General features: G+C 39.6%; 2 protein-coding genes across 3 annotated transcripts; both read left to right on the forward strand.

Moving 5' to 3' along the window:
* The first annotated feature begins 158 nt into the window (after nt 1-158).
* Nucleotides 159-2538, forward strand: pigw (phosphatidylinositol glycan anchor biosynthesis, class W). Its single transcript, XM_065250069.1, has 2 exons — nt 159-380; nt 675-2538. The coding sequence occupies exon 2, from the start codon at nt 678-680 to the stop codon at nt 2163-2165; it is 1488 nt and encodes a 495-aa protein (XP_065106141.1). The 5' UTR covers nt 159-380; nt 675-677; the 3' UTR covers nt 2166-2538.
* Nucleotides 2539-2742: 204 nt separating this feature from the next.
* Nucleotides 2743-12689, forward strand: ggnbp2 (gametogenetin binding protein 2). Of its 2 annotated transcripts, none has more exons than XM_065251153.1 (14): nt 2743-2872; nt 3902-4012; nt 4244-4324; nt 5316-5569; nt 6619-6717; nt 6867-6980; nt 7064-7273; nt 7359-7533; nt 9252-9443; nt 9927-10074; nt 10176-10307; nt 10446-10594; nt 11572-11802; nt 11953-12689. In XM_065251153.1, exons 2-14 carry the CDS (start codon nt 3920-3922, stop codon nt 12142-12144), a joined length of 2070 nt encoding a protein of 689 aa, XP_065107225.1. In that variant the 5' UTR covers nt 2743-2872; nt 3902-3919; the 3' UTR covers nt 12145-12689. The 2 variants fall into 2 exon arrangements, with proteins under 2 accessions (XP_065107225.1, XP_065107226.1); XM_065251154.1 differs by having other exon boundaries at nt 10176-10301.
* The last annotated feature ends 130 nt before the right edge of the window (nt 12690-12819 follow it).

Raw genomic sequence — 12819 nt, forward strand, 5'->3', positions numbered from 1 at the left:
AGCCTGGTGACGTCAAAGTAACGCGAGAACGATTAGAGAAAGCAGACGAAGTCTAATTTCGTCTCGCTCTCGCGGTATTTTGACGTCATCCTGCAGTCGGTTCTTGCAAACAAGTTTATTGAGTGCAGAGGAAAGCCACGCCCAACGCGGAAGAGAAACACCATAGTTCTCATGTGCGGACAGTCATTTTAAAGAGAGAATTTTGAATGAACAATAATAATCGAATTTTAAGGGGAGTATTTGCTTTTACTAATTAATAATGCGAGTCAAGTAATGATAAATGGGAGTCTGTTTTTAAGTGTGCTGAACCGGTTTATCCTGACAGTCCAGTGTTGTCTCTGGGTTTCACTATCCTCACTGCACAAATTACACTGGACGAGGTAGGTAAAAACATATCAAAATATGTTTATTTTACTCATTTTCCTCGTTGTTGTTGACTGTATTGCTTTACCATCTCTGGACCTTTACACACATTTAGACTTTTCTGCATTACACACACACACATATATACATATTATATATAATAATAATAATATATTGGCATGCAATAGACTCTGTACTGTAGTTATCAGCATCAGCTATTGAAAACCCATATTGGTCGCCCACTAACCATTATGAGTAACATTATGTTTGTAGTGTACTTTAATAATTTTCATGCATATCATTTGTTACAGGCAATGGCATTGCCAGAAGGCAAGATTGCATTTGTGAGCAACCTTAATGGAACAACCCTGACAGAGGTTTCACTGGGATCCCTGTTAGCTCCACTGTGCGTCCTGAGCCGAGGACTTTTCCTGATAGTTTTTTACCTGGGAAAAGGTGTCCTTCCACTATCCCGGCCAGCCCATCTTCTGTTAGACTTCTTGACACTGATAATGCCATTGGTTCTGTCATGCACTATACTTAGCGATATTCTTCACTTTGTCATCATGGGCCTAGCCCTAGTGGATTTTGCTGTCATTTACTATGTGTACAACAACAAAACCCGTCCATCTCAGGGTTTCCTCCACAGTACGATTAACAGATTTCTACAAACTCGGATGGAGTCTAACCTGGTCCCGTTCGTAACGGTGTTTCGGGTTCTGGTCAATGTGAAGACCTCCATAAGCATTCTAGCGGTTGACTTCAGTGTGTTCCCAAGACGTTATGCAAAAACAGAGACGTATGGAACAGGGGTCATGGATTTTGGCGTGGGAGCTTATGTAATGGCAAACGCGCTAGTGTGTCCTGAAGCGAGAGGCAAGAATATTCAAGGATCAAAGTTCAATCATGTTTTAAAGCAGTGTATGTCTGTATGGCCCCTGGTTGTGTTGGGGTTGCTGAGGCTGGCGAGCGTCAAGTCAACTGGCTACCATGAGCATGTGACCGAGTATGGAGTTCACTGGAACTTCTTCTTCACATTGGCTATTGTAAGAGTGGTGGCGTCTGTGCTTTTAGCCATTTTTCCTGTAAACGCATCTTGGCTTCTTGCTCTCCTCCTTAGTGGAGCTTACCAGGTTATTTTGCAGACAACAGATCTTAAGTCTTTTCTCATTCACAATAACGACCGCACAGGCTTTCTACAGGCCAACAGAGAGGGTATCTTCTCAGTTGTGGGTTACATAGCAATCTATATGGCTGGGGTTCAGGTTGGCCTTTACCTGATGCAGAGCAGAACATTAGTTAAAGACTGGATCAAAGTGATCCGTAACCTTCTGTTAACCAGCATTGGGTTATTTATCATCTTACACATGTGCCAGACATTTATAGAACCAGTGTCACGCAGAATGGCCAATTTTTCTTTCTGCATTTGGACTGTTGCCCAATCCATGCTATTTCTTTCTTGCTTAACTACTGCTGATGTGATTTTGCTTTTTTCCAAAGTGATCTCCAATGTTTCTCTTGTATCTTCATCGTGGTGGCCGTGTAAGACTAAGAAAAATTTATCAAGTGAGGAGAAAATGAGGAAAAGTATGGATGCACTATGCCTTATACAATCTGTTAACCGCAATCAGTTATTATATTTTCTGCTAGCAAATGTCATGACTGGTTTGACCAATGTGTTAGTAGACACTCTGAACAGCAGTGATTTGTTATCTGTATGTGTTTTACTGATGTACATGTTCATAAACAGCTTAGTTATATTCATATTGCATATCAAAAAAATAACCATTAAGTTCTGGTAATACTTGATATTGATTCATTTTTGAGTTTTCTTTATTATTTTGTTAATTTACACTGTTTTAATGGCTCTTTATTTACAAAATTAGTTTTGAATGCTGTATTTCTTTGCAAAATGTTAATAAATTCTAATTTGTTATTTTTAGTGTGTATTTTTTATTAAATATAGGTGTATATATAAACTAATCCATAATTTTCAGTGACAAGTTGTTGAAATTAAACATGCATGTACAAGGGAAAGCTTATATTTTTAGATACCTGGGCATTTGTATAAATATTTTTACAGTGTATATTATAGAAAATGTGTATTTGAATTGAGATAACACAATACATAAACGAACAGGAAAACACAAAAATAGTCAGAGGTTTGAAATACACTGAAAATGAAAAAATGAATTAACATAAATACTTTGTACATTTGAAATGTATAAAAAAAATACATTGACTTAACTGTAGATGTCTTCCTATTTTAAATAGTAATAAACACCGTATTTATATTTTTTTGTTTAGGAAAATAATTTATTCCAACGAACAACACACGATAAATAAACTCCTCCCAAATGTCAATCAAATTGTTCACGTCATGGCAGTTCCCGGAACTACTTTTCTGACGTATTAGGGGGCCAAAGGTCATAGAACATTCGCCTGCCACATACGCCTCTGTCGCACTTGTTTGTTTTTGTTAAAAAAAAGCATCAACTTTCGCAAACAGGTGAGTACGACAGCTGCAGTTTGTTATTTTAACACTTTATAGCTTGTAGAAATGTATAAACAGCGCAGGAGTAACGTCACGAGGAGGATAAACCCGGAATAGGTCGATTTACAGTTGAGGGTGTACAGCTCAATCCGTCAGACAAAGTAGATGTTTGACAGCACATCTTTGTCAGTTAATATTTTTAAATATCAATATTCAGGTTTAGCATACAGATGTGCATGCTGCCGTGGTTAAAAGTTGCAGTGAAACATGTCAAACGGAAGCTATTGTGTTGACTAGCAGCATGCTAAAAAGTTTCACAGGTTAGCCGTGTGCTAACCTGTGCAAACTCCACTTTAACATACAAATTTGTCTCTTCCATTTAATATTTTTCAAAACTCGTTCGCTTTAATATTTGGAAACGTTGTACATTTTATTATGGCCCGTTAAAGCTCCTCTACAGGTGAGTTTGTGCATTTATTTAGCTAGCAGGCTAATTAGCATCTGTGTCATTGGAGGTGATATAAGTGCAGTTATTGCGGCGTTCATTATGCAACGTTGTCGTGGCAACCAAGCTGTCAAGCTTGATATTATGAGTGTAATGTAAAATGTGTATTTTAATGTGTTACATAAGCTGGTTTGGTGGTGATTAGCATCTCAGTGTTAGCATTTGCTTTGGGTTGACCTCTTCTGACTTCAGCTAGCGCAACTGATGAAGAAACAGTCACTACTTGTGTTTTATATCTGTGTATTTGTGCTGTATTTCATTCATACTTGCAGTAAAGATGAGTATAGTGAGTGTTAAAGGTTCTGTATTCAGATAGGAGTGCATGTATAAGCTAATAATCCCCTAGCAAAGCTCAAGGGTTGCTGGGAAGCCAGATACTGTTTGCACATTGAGATCTAGTATGATGTGCATTTATATTCATTTGCATGTAGTTACAATGAAATTGGAATTTTTCAAATTTCTCCGGCTGGGGATTATTAAAGTATTATCTTATCGTACATAGACAGGTAAATGAGAAATTATCTTAACTATCTTTCCAGGTAGATCTTGAGAAAGACATGGCACGTTTGGTGGCTGTCTGCAGGGATGGAGATGAGGACTACCTTTTCCTTGCACGCCAGATTCCCCTGTACATCGATGATGCGCTCACGGTAAAAATTATTACAGTTATATAAACATTATTCATTACCTTTCCCACTAAATGATTATTTCTTGTGATTTCATCAACCAAATCTGATTATTCAACAAATTAATAATAGCATTTCAAATATAGATTCTGTAGTAAATCATGGACCTAAAATTGAGCAATAGTGTAATACTCAAATATACACGCTAAAAGAGTTACTAACTTACAAATAAATGTCATGATGTTATTATTGTAGATGGTGATGGAATTCCCTGACAGTGTCCTGGAGTTTGACAGCCATCAGATCAACAGCTCACAAATGAAGCAGTTTGTTGAGGTAAATAAGTTTGTGTTTATCTTTCTTTGGATTTTTTTACAATATGCGTTATGTTATGTTATTAGTTGAATATCATGAAATCTATCTGTCTAAAACATGTCTGGTCAAAAAGGGACGACCCTGAACCCGTTGGGTTGTGTTTTAATCTTGTTGGGTCAAATATAAACATTTTCTGGGTTAATTTTACCCAACAGGTTGGGTTTGTCCCAGTGCTGGGTCATGTAAACATGTAAAAAAGATATTTTGCATGATAAAAATGAGGAGTACTCAATAAGCATTCAGTAATGAAACAATTTGTACATATAAAGGCAGTGACGCTGGTTGTGAAAACCCAGCTATTGACACTATTTGTGATTGACTGTTTTCTACATAAAATCATCCTATATAATGTAAAATACATCCTGTGAAAATATAACCTTGATATCTTTAATACTGACTGAATTAAGAGCATGTCAAGGATTAAAATCAAACTCAGATGCTCTAAATCTCATCATTAGATTAAGACTTTAACCTGGATTTCACTGTAAAATGTATACATAGATGAGGTGAAGACTTGTATAAAAAGCAGTTTTGCTTTACAAGAGCTTTGTTGAATTCATAATAATAATAATAATGACCATAATAATACTGGCAATAAGCACTTTGGGCAGTTTCCCAGACAGGGTTTAGATTAATCCAGGATTAGGCCTTCGTTATATTAGGACTTTAAAGTAGTTTTTACAAACAAACCTTACAAAAAACGATGCTGGTGTGCATCTTGAGACAAAAAAATGGCAATAATATTGGTCAAGATATGTCAGCACAAACTCTTTTTAAAGTAATGCAGATCAAATGTGCATTTTAGTCTGGGACTAGGGCAAGCCCTGTCCAAGAAACCGCCCCTGTATGATATAACCTGGACATGTTTACAACGTAAGATTCAGTGAATTATATATTTTCTTGATGCTGACTGAGGCATAAAGTGCAAATGAAATTCTTGTTTCTTCATCAGCATCACAGTCTGCTGAAACAGCAGGATTTGAACATGGCATTGATGGTGATGTCTCGAGAGGTGTTCAGCGCTCTGTCTCAGTCTGTGCCGTGTGTGGGCTGCCGACGAAGCGTGGAGCGTCTCTTCTCTCAGCTCACGGACTCTGGACATTTTGCTCTTGAGCCGCTCACCCTGGGATCTTCTGGAGTGCTCTCGGTGACACGAGCGTGCATCACAGACCCCAGGAAACTCTATGCACTCTTTTATGTTCATGGGTAAGTGATACACACAGAGGAAAGGCTGGGCTTGTAGTAGAAACTTCAATCTTGAAGTCCATCCATCCTGCAAAGTTTATCTCTAACTTTAAACATATCATGAAAATCTGGGGGAAATCTGCCTTTTCCATGTTTAAGTGCTATAATTGGGTCCCCAGGGCTTCTGTGTGAAAAAGATTAACCCGGTAACTTAGTTTTGATTAACCATGCTCTGCAAGCATGTGAAAAAATAGGTCATTGAAATTTGGCTCCCCTCGTGATGTCAGAAGGGGATCTTATTATGATAATACCGCCCCTTAATCTGCACTATCCAACCATGGCACTGCAATATAGTGCAGAGATCAGCTAATTTGCATTTAAGAGGACGCACACAAAAATTACAAATTGGCCACAAAGTGGCAATTTTAACATGTTATAATGAATTATCTATACGATATTTTTAGCTACAACTTCACATACATACTCTGGAGCCTCCTAGTTGGTTAAAAAAGGTTTTTCAGGGTTCATTAAAAGTTAAAGGCAGTTGTATTGGAGCTAAATTTTCTATGTCATTAGTTTGGTTTTCATTACAGATTTGGACAAAACATTTGCAGTACTTTCTTAATGTCGATAAAAACTATTGAGAAATGACTGCGTTAAGTGAAATGTTATACGACTAAAATGTCATTTTTCCTCTTGTGATAAGTCATTCCAAAAGTCATGGATGTTAGCAGGTTTACATATTTTTCAGCCACCACACTATCGATTATTTTCAAAGGAGATTTTCTTAAGGAGATGCAGGCGAGTTATCCATGCATTAAAAGCCTAAAATGTAGTTGTTTTTATAGTTAGTTCAGTTTTGCATGCAGTATATATTTATTTTTCAAACTGCCTGAAAAACGTTTTGCGGATATTTGGGCGAAATTGACGTTTCAACTGGCGTGTTTTCGATTTTCAATTTTAATTTGCGCAGCTTAAAGGGTGTTAGAATTTGATCAGAGAGAAAGAAAATGTTACTATACTAATAATTCAGTGCTTTTTGTGTATGTTTTTTGTTGTCTTTGTTTCAGGTCAAAGTTAAATACGGTAATCGATGCTATTCCCAAGAGTAAAAAGAACAAACGCTGTCAGCTGCACTCTTTAGACACGCACAAGCCCAAACCTTTAGGGTAAGTCACTTAATGAATCTCTAGCTGTGTGATCCGTGGAGTCTAGTGCTAAACACCACAACCACATCTAGTTTACTAAAATAACTCTACCAGTGTCATATTTGGGCCTTGTGACTAGTTGTTTGATAACCGTAGCTTCTGTTGTGCAGCGGCAGCTGGATGGACGTGTGGGAGCTGATGTCACAGGACTGTCGTGATGAGGTGGTTTTGATTGATAGCGCTTCTCTGCTGGAGACTCTGGAGACCTACCTGCGCAAACACAGGTAAGAGATGTGAGTTGATCGATGACCACTTTAGTTTTTTATCTGATGATGCTTACGTTCTTTTTCTGCGATCACGTCTTCAGGTTCTGTACCGACTGTAAGAACAAGGTGCTGAGGGCATACAACATCCTGGTGGGGGATTTGGACTGCAGTAAAGAGAAAGGCTACTGCGCCGCCCTGTACGAGGGTTTACGCTGCTGCCCTCACGAGCGTCACATCCACGTCTGCTGTGAAACCGACTTCATCGCTCACTTACTGGGCCGAGCAGAACCTGAGTTCGCAGGGGGTTACGAGTGAGTGCTCCGGTCCACAATGGGAATTTTGTGTGTATGTATTTGTCTGAGTTCATAACTCATTGCCTTACATATGGTTTTACAGGCGAAGGGAGAGACACGCAAAGACAATGGACATCGCTCAGGAGGAGGTGCTGACGTGTCTGGGCATTCACCTGTACGAGCGTCTCCACAGGATCTGGCAGAAGCTGCGGGCAGAGGAGCAAACGTGGCAGATGCTCTTTTATCTGGGCATTGATGCACTTCGAAAAAGCTTTGAGGTGATGCCGCTGTCATTCAACGGTTTTGATTGCCGCCTTCTCTAAGCTCCTGTGCAATTACTTTCTGTCTTTTATCCTTTAAAGAGACGCTTTCCATTGCATAGTACCCCACGGGTTGGGTCAGCTCACTTTTGAGGGCTTTTCCACTGGGCACAGCACGCAGTACCCGATAATTTTTTTTTTTAGTACCAAGCGAGCTATTCTGATATTAAAACACTGTAGATCACTGATTGGTCTAAGAGAATGGGATAAATTTTATATTATGATAATGATATGTATCACGGTAGACGGTTTTTATCTTTTAATAAAGTTTTTATGTTAATAAAATATGTAATGCCATAGAATTTTCATCATTTCTCACAAAAAAACTTATGCATAAAAAAGAAAATTAAAACAAGCAAAATTCAAGCTTACTGAAGATAAACAGGAAGAAAAGTGATTTAGTCAAGAGCAGTGAGAGATTTTCACAAAAACATGAGTAACAGACGGGAGCAAAATTATGTAACTTCCCCTTTAAGACCAAAGTCCGGAACTAATATGCTGTTACACATGCGTTTTGCATTTTCTCTTTTAGCTGTTTTACTTTCTGTAAAGCCTTAAATTGTTGTTTTAATGGGGATTTTGCAAAGACGGGAATTTTGACGCATATGTGATGTCATATCTACTGGTTTATTGCCCACCCCTACCTTCGTGTGTGTGCGCTCGAGCAAACCTGTTGTCCTGCTTTTTTGTAAGTTGCCAAACTCCTTGTTAATATTAAAAAGCATCCACAAGCTGAGAAACAGGAACACCAAACCAGCATTTTTCAGACTTACAGTTTGTGGCGGCGCGCACGCCCGCATGTATGCACGGCATTTTTGCAACTTAAAGCTCAAACACTAAAGAGTTTTTGCTCTTTGCTCCCCCTACAGGTTAGACGCGTAATTGTTCATTACCACTGTCGTAAATACTACAGCATAGCTGGCTCTGATTGGATTGTAGGTCTGCCGTAAAGCAAGTTTTTGTAGTTTTAACTCGAACTACACGACTACGACCCGACCGTTGGAAACTTCTTTAGTGGGGTTTTCGGTCGATAGAGGGTTGCAAAGCGAATGTGAAAGTGTCGTTCACCCTGTTTCGAGTGGATGAATGACTGAAACTTTTTTGGAAACTCTTTAGTGTTGCTTTAAATGAGGCTTAGCGGAGTGCAACGACTGATGCCGCGGGTGTTAGTACAGAAACTAAACTAAGATATAAACGGGATGTGCAAACATTTATTCGTGGTGGTCATTTTAGATTTTGTGGGGGACTGAAGCAAATTAATGTATGGGAAACACTGCATTCCAACATTGCTCCCTCTTTTTGTATGATGTCTCAGAAGTAGGAAATGCAAATATAATCACACGCCTATAATCGCTCCCACTTTAAAGTACTAAACTCGATGGAAAAGCTTACCGAGCCAAAGTAAAGTGAGCTGACATGACCTGACCCATGCCATGGAAAAGCACCATTTGGTAATCCCACTTTTAAATGTATTTTATTGTTTCATTTGTGCCTTAACTTGTCAAAATTGTTAAATATTGTTCTTGTAGCTTAAATGATAGTGCATTGTGTTGCACTAAAAATATTGGTTGAATGCACTGTGAGCTATCGCTTTGAATAGCTGTAAATATGATATTGTCCTGTTGATTGTGAGAAGCTCTTGTGAGACATTAACCAGCGTGTGCGTGTGTGTGTAGATGACAGTGGAGAGGGTTCAGGGTATCAGCAGACTTGAACAGCTCTGTGAGGAGCTCTCGGAGGAGGAGAGAGCAAAAGAACTCAAGCAGGAGAAGAAGAGGCAAAAGCGCAAGAACAGACGTAAAAACAAGTGTGGATTTGATATGATCGAACAAGAAGCGGAGGATGAGAAGGACAAAAGTCTTGATGAGGTAAAGACCAGCTGAAGCTTCAATATTTACTACATAATGTTATGTAATCTAATCTGCCTAAGAAAATAATACTGTCGGAGCCGATGGTGACATATGGTGCAGACCCGAGTTCGAATCCCGGCTCAAGGTTCTTTTCCAATCCTGTACCCCTCTCTCCACCCTGTACTTTCCTGTCCCCTCCTGTCTAATTAAGGCAGGAGATAATAATACAGAGTATGTGACCCTGCCTGTGAAAACCCAGCTTTTAGTGGTTAGAGAAGTCGGGTTTGTAACATGAAGGTCGCCGGTTTGATTCTCATCACCGGCAGGTAACGACATGAAGATTGAAATTAAACTTGGATGCTCCTCATCTTATCATTAGATTATAAGACTTCAATCTGGATTTCACAGACTTATACCTCATATATACCAACCAAACTCTCACACTTGTTACCTTCTTTCATACGTAACACTTGTGCATTACATCATCTCTTTTTTCCTCAGGGTTCATCCGAGTCTGTGGATGGAGGTTGTAAGTCATATGGCAGTGGAGAGGAGTCTGTGGGCAGTGTGGAGGTCATCATCTCTAGTGAACGCTCCTCCTGCACATGCCCTGTAGCTTCTATCCTGCATTCCCCCAAAACAAAGAAAGGTAAAGAACGTGTGTACTAGCGATGCATAGAAACCAAATACCCAGCGTGCATTGCATCTATAACTATGATCTGATCGGTGCGTTTGTGTTTGCTTCGCTAGCACTGTTGCCCCACAGTAACGGCAGTGACTGTGGCTACTGCTCCAGTTTGGAGGGCAGTGAGACGGGCTCTAGGGAGGGCTCGGATGTGGCCTGCACTGACGGCATGTGCAACCATGATGAAACGGGTACAGGTGAAGACTCTCTTCTTCTTTTGAACCTTGGACTCGTAGAAATTTCCAGTCAGATTGTAGCAGGCTCCTGCCAGTTTCAAATGCCACGAGCATCATACAGTCTGTGAAGGAGTTAATGAGAATGAATTTTGTCTCCAGGTGAATATTCATGTGTTCAGCATTGCTCAGAGGAGAAAGAGGAGGACGCTGTGGACAGCTGTGTGGAGTGCTGGGCCAACTCAGAAGAACACACAAAGAGCAAAAAGAAGAAAAGAAAAACAAAGGGCTCGCTGTGCAGAAGTGAACATGTGAGTAAACGGATCAGTACTCCTATTAAAGGCAAAGGTGTCTCATTTGATCCAGAAACATTTTTAGTTATGCTGGTTAAAAGTCTCCTCACATCCTGATAGCAATCACTATGTTAAGTTGTTTAAATGTATTTGTAGAAATGTATGTCATCTGTGAAAGGCGTAGGACCAAAAAATGTTCAGCCAATCAAAGATCTCGGTCCGAACGGACGTTGCCTTTTTTGTCGCTCATCCGTAAACGTAATTTGAATGCCACCGCACAGCTTGTCTGCGCGTTCACCTCCTGTCTGTAAACCGAGGGAGAATGGCAAACTTTTCTGCTGAATTGACAACCTGCACAAGCGCCACAAAACGAAAGACGTCTTTTTAAAACAACAACAGCAAAAACTGCCTGGATCAGCAAAGAACAAAAACCCAAATTAACATCGGTAACTTTACTGCTTTACCACGAGATGCAAACAGCTGCAGGAGGCAAAGGGTCTGAAAGGGTCGTTGCACTGTTTATTTTGGTAAGGTAGGTACGCAATATGTTTGTATTGAGATGGATTCAGATATTCTGCTTTGATGAAACATTCTGTTGCTTATGAAATTTGTGTTCGTTTACGGATTAGCGGAACGATATAGTTATGTTACTATGTCTACACAACCAAAGTGAGCTTTAACTAATTCTGATGTAAACCAGTTGTTTATGTTGGTTATTTTGATAATGTTATTCACTTTGTACTGCAAAGTTGTGATCGTGACCGTCTGATCTGTGCGTGTTCATGTGTTTTGAAAGAGGCGTGACTTTGGATGGAGATTTGAATGGAGGGTGGGATCGTGATTTCATTGCTAGGTGGCTACCGTTAGCATTTTTCAAAATGTGTTACCCTACCTTTAAGCCCAGTACTAGACAGTGAACTTTATTGCTGTTTAGCGTGACTGATTGTCTAATGAGAGGTCGGTTACTAAGGTTGTGATCGGTTCCTCTCTGACAGGGATCTAAAGTGAAGGAGAGCTGCACGTCAGACAGCAGGAGAGGTTCTGGATCTGCTGGGGTCAATGAGTCTTCATCACATTTGTGCTGTAGCAAAGACACATCTTGCTCTGTGTTGTGCTGTCAATCATCAGTGAGTTTCAGCAGCGGAAGACATTCGCACAATCAGCCTCTCGTACCCGACACCTGTGCGCACGGCGAGAGCGGTGCCAAGAGCCTGATAGAGTTACTGGTGAGTCTAAGCTGATGAATCAGACGTCTGATAATGTTCAGGTGTTCAGAACACTTGCTGCTATGTGACTAGGATGTCAACTTTATGCATGTTGTCTAAAACTGATACCAGTGTGATATTCAGGTGTTTTTCTCATTTCTTTGTTAACAGAATGAATCTGAAGTGACCTCAGATGACGAGAACTGTCTGACACCGGATGAGATCCAGTCATTCGTAGAAAACAACAAGTCATTCTACCGTACACGAGACCAGTACAGACAGCACCTTAAAGACCGCTTCACCAAATACTGCCGCTCAAGCGTGTGCACAGGCGAGTGGCCCTCCGCCACCAGCGTCAACTAGAGTCCATACACACACACGCACACACTAACGCTTATTTTATAGTCCATAAAAACACTCATGATCACCTCTGCATTGTCAGGTGTTTTTCAAAGCATGGATTTGGGAGTTTGAAATGGGTAAAATATTTGAGCGCCGTATTTGGGTGTCAAATTTGATATTCTACTTTAGGGAAAAGTTACATGGTTTTCATCTTTCACTCCAAACTCCTTTCTCAACCAATCACTGCTCACTTTGTTTTCTTCTTGTGACATGTTGTTTAGTAAGCAGGGTGTTAGGAACGCAGTTATTAAAATGATCAGGCCTTGACTGTAGGGTTAGATGTTGGTAGTCTTAATGTACTGTTTGTAAAACATTTCTTTGTCTTCTTTTTCTTCCCTAAATCATTTCCGTGACTGTGACAATTTTAGTGTGGAAAAAATTATTGTACCAATGCAGATATAAAAAAAGATTTTACAGAAAGATTAAACATCCATAATAAAGATGTTTGGATGTAATGATGGGCGCAATGTGCGAAATTTACATAATAAAGAATATTTATTAATATGCATCGGATTTAAATGTTTTGTTTGTGTCTGTTGAAGTTAAATGGAGGTTGGTATTGGGATACCCAAAACTGATCGAACTCAAAGTCAGACTGGCTTAGCTATTAAACTGGAAAAAATTTAATTTAAATTG

Source organism: Paramisgurnus dabryanus, chromosome 5, assembly GCF_030506205.2.
Source record: "Paramisgurnus dabryanus chromosome 5, PD_genome_1.1, whole genome shotgun sequence".
Lineage (NCBI taxonomy): Eukaryota > Metazoa > Chordata > Actinopteri > Cypriniformes > Cobitidae > Paramisgurnus > Paramisgurnus dabryanus.

Bases quoted from the DNA above. Each gene is read 5' to 3' on its own strand.
- pigw (XM_065250069.1), top strand. From the start codon at position 678: ATGGCATTGCCAGAAGGCAAGATTGCATTTGTGAGCAACCTTAATGGA.
- ggnbp2 (XM_065251153.1), top strand. From the start codon at position 3,920: ATGGCACGTTTGGTGGCTGTCTGCAGGGATGGAGATGAGGACTACCTT. The intron at 4,013-4,243 runs GTAAAAATTATT...TTATTATTGTAG, and splicing joins ACATCGATGATGCGCTCACG to ATGGTGATGGAATTCCCTGA. The intron at 6,981-7,063 runs GTAAGAGATGTG...TCACGTCTTCAG, and splicing joins ACCTACCTGCGCAAACACAG to GTTCTGTACCGACTGTAAGA.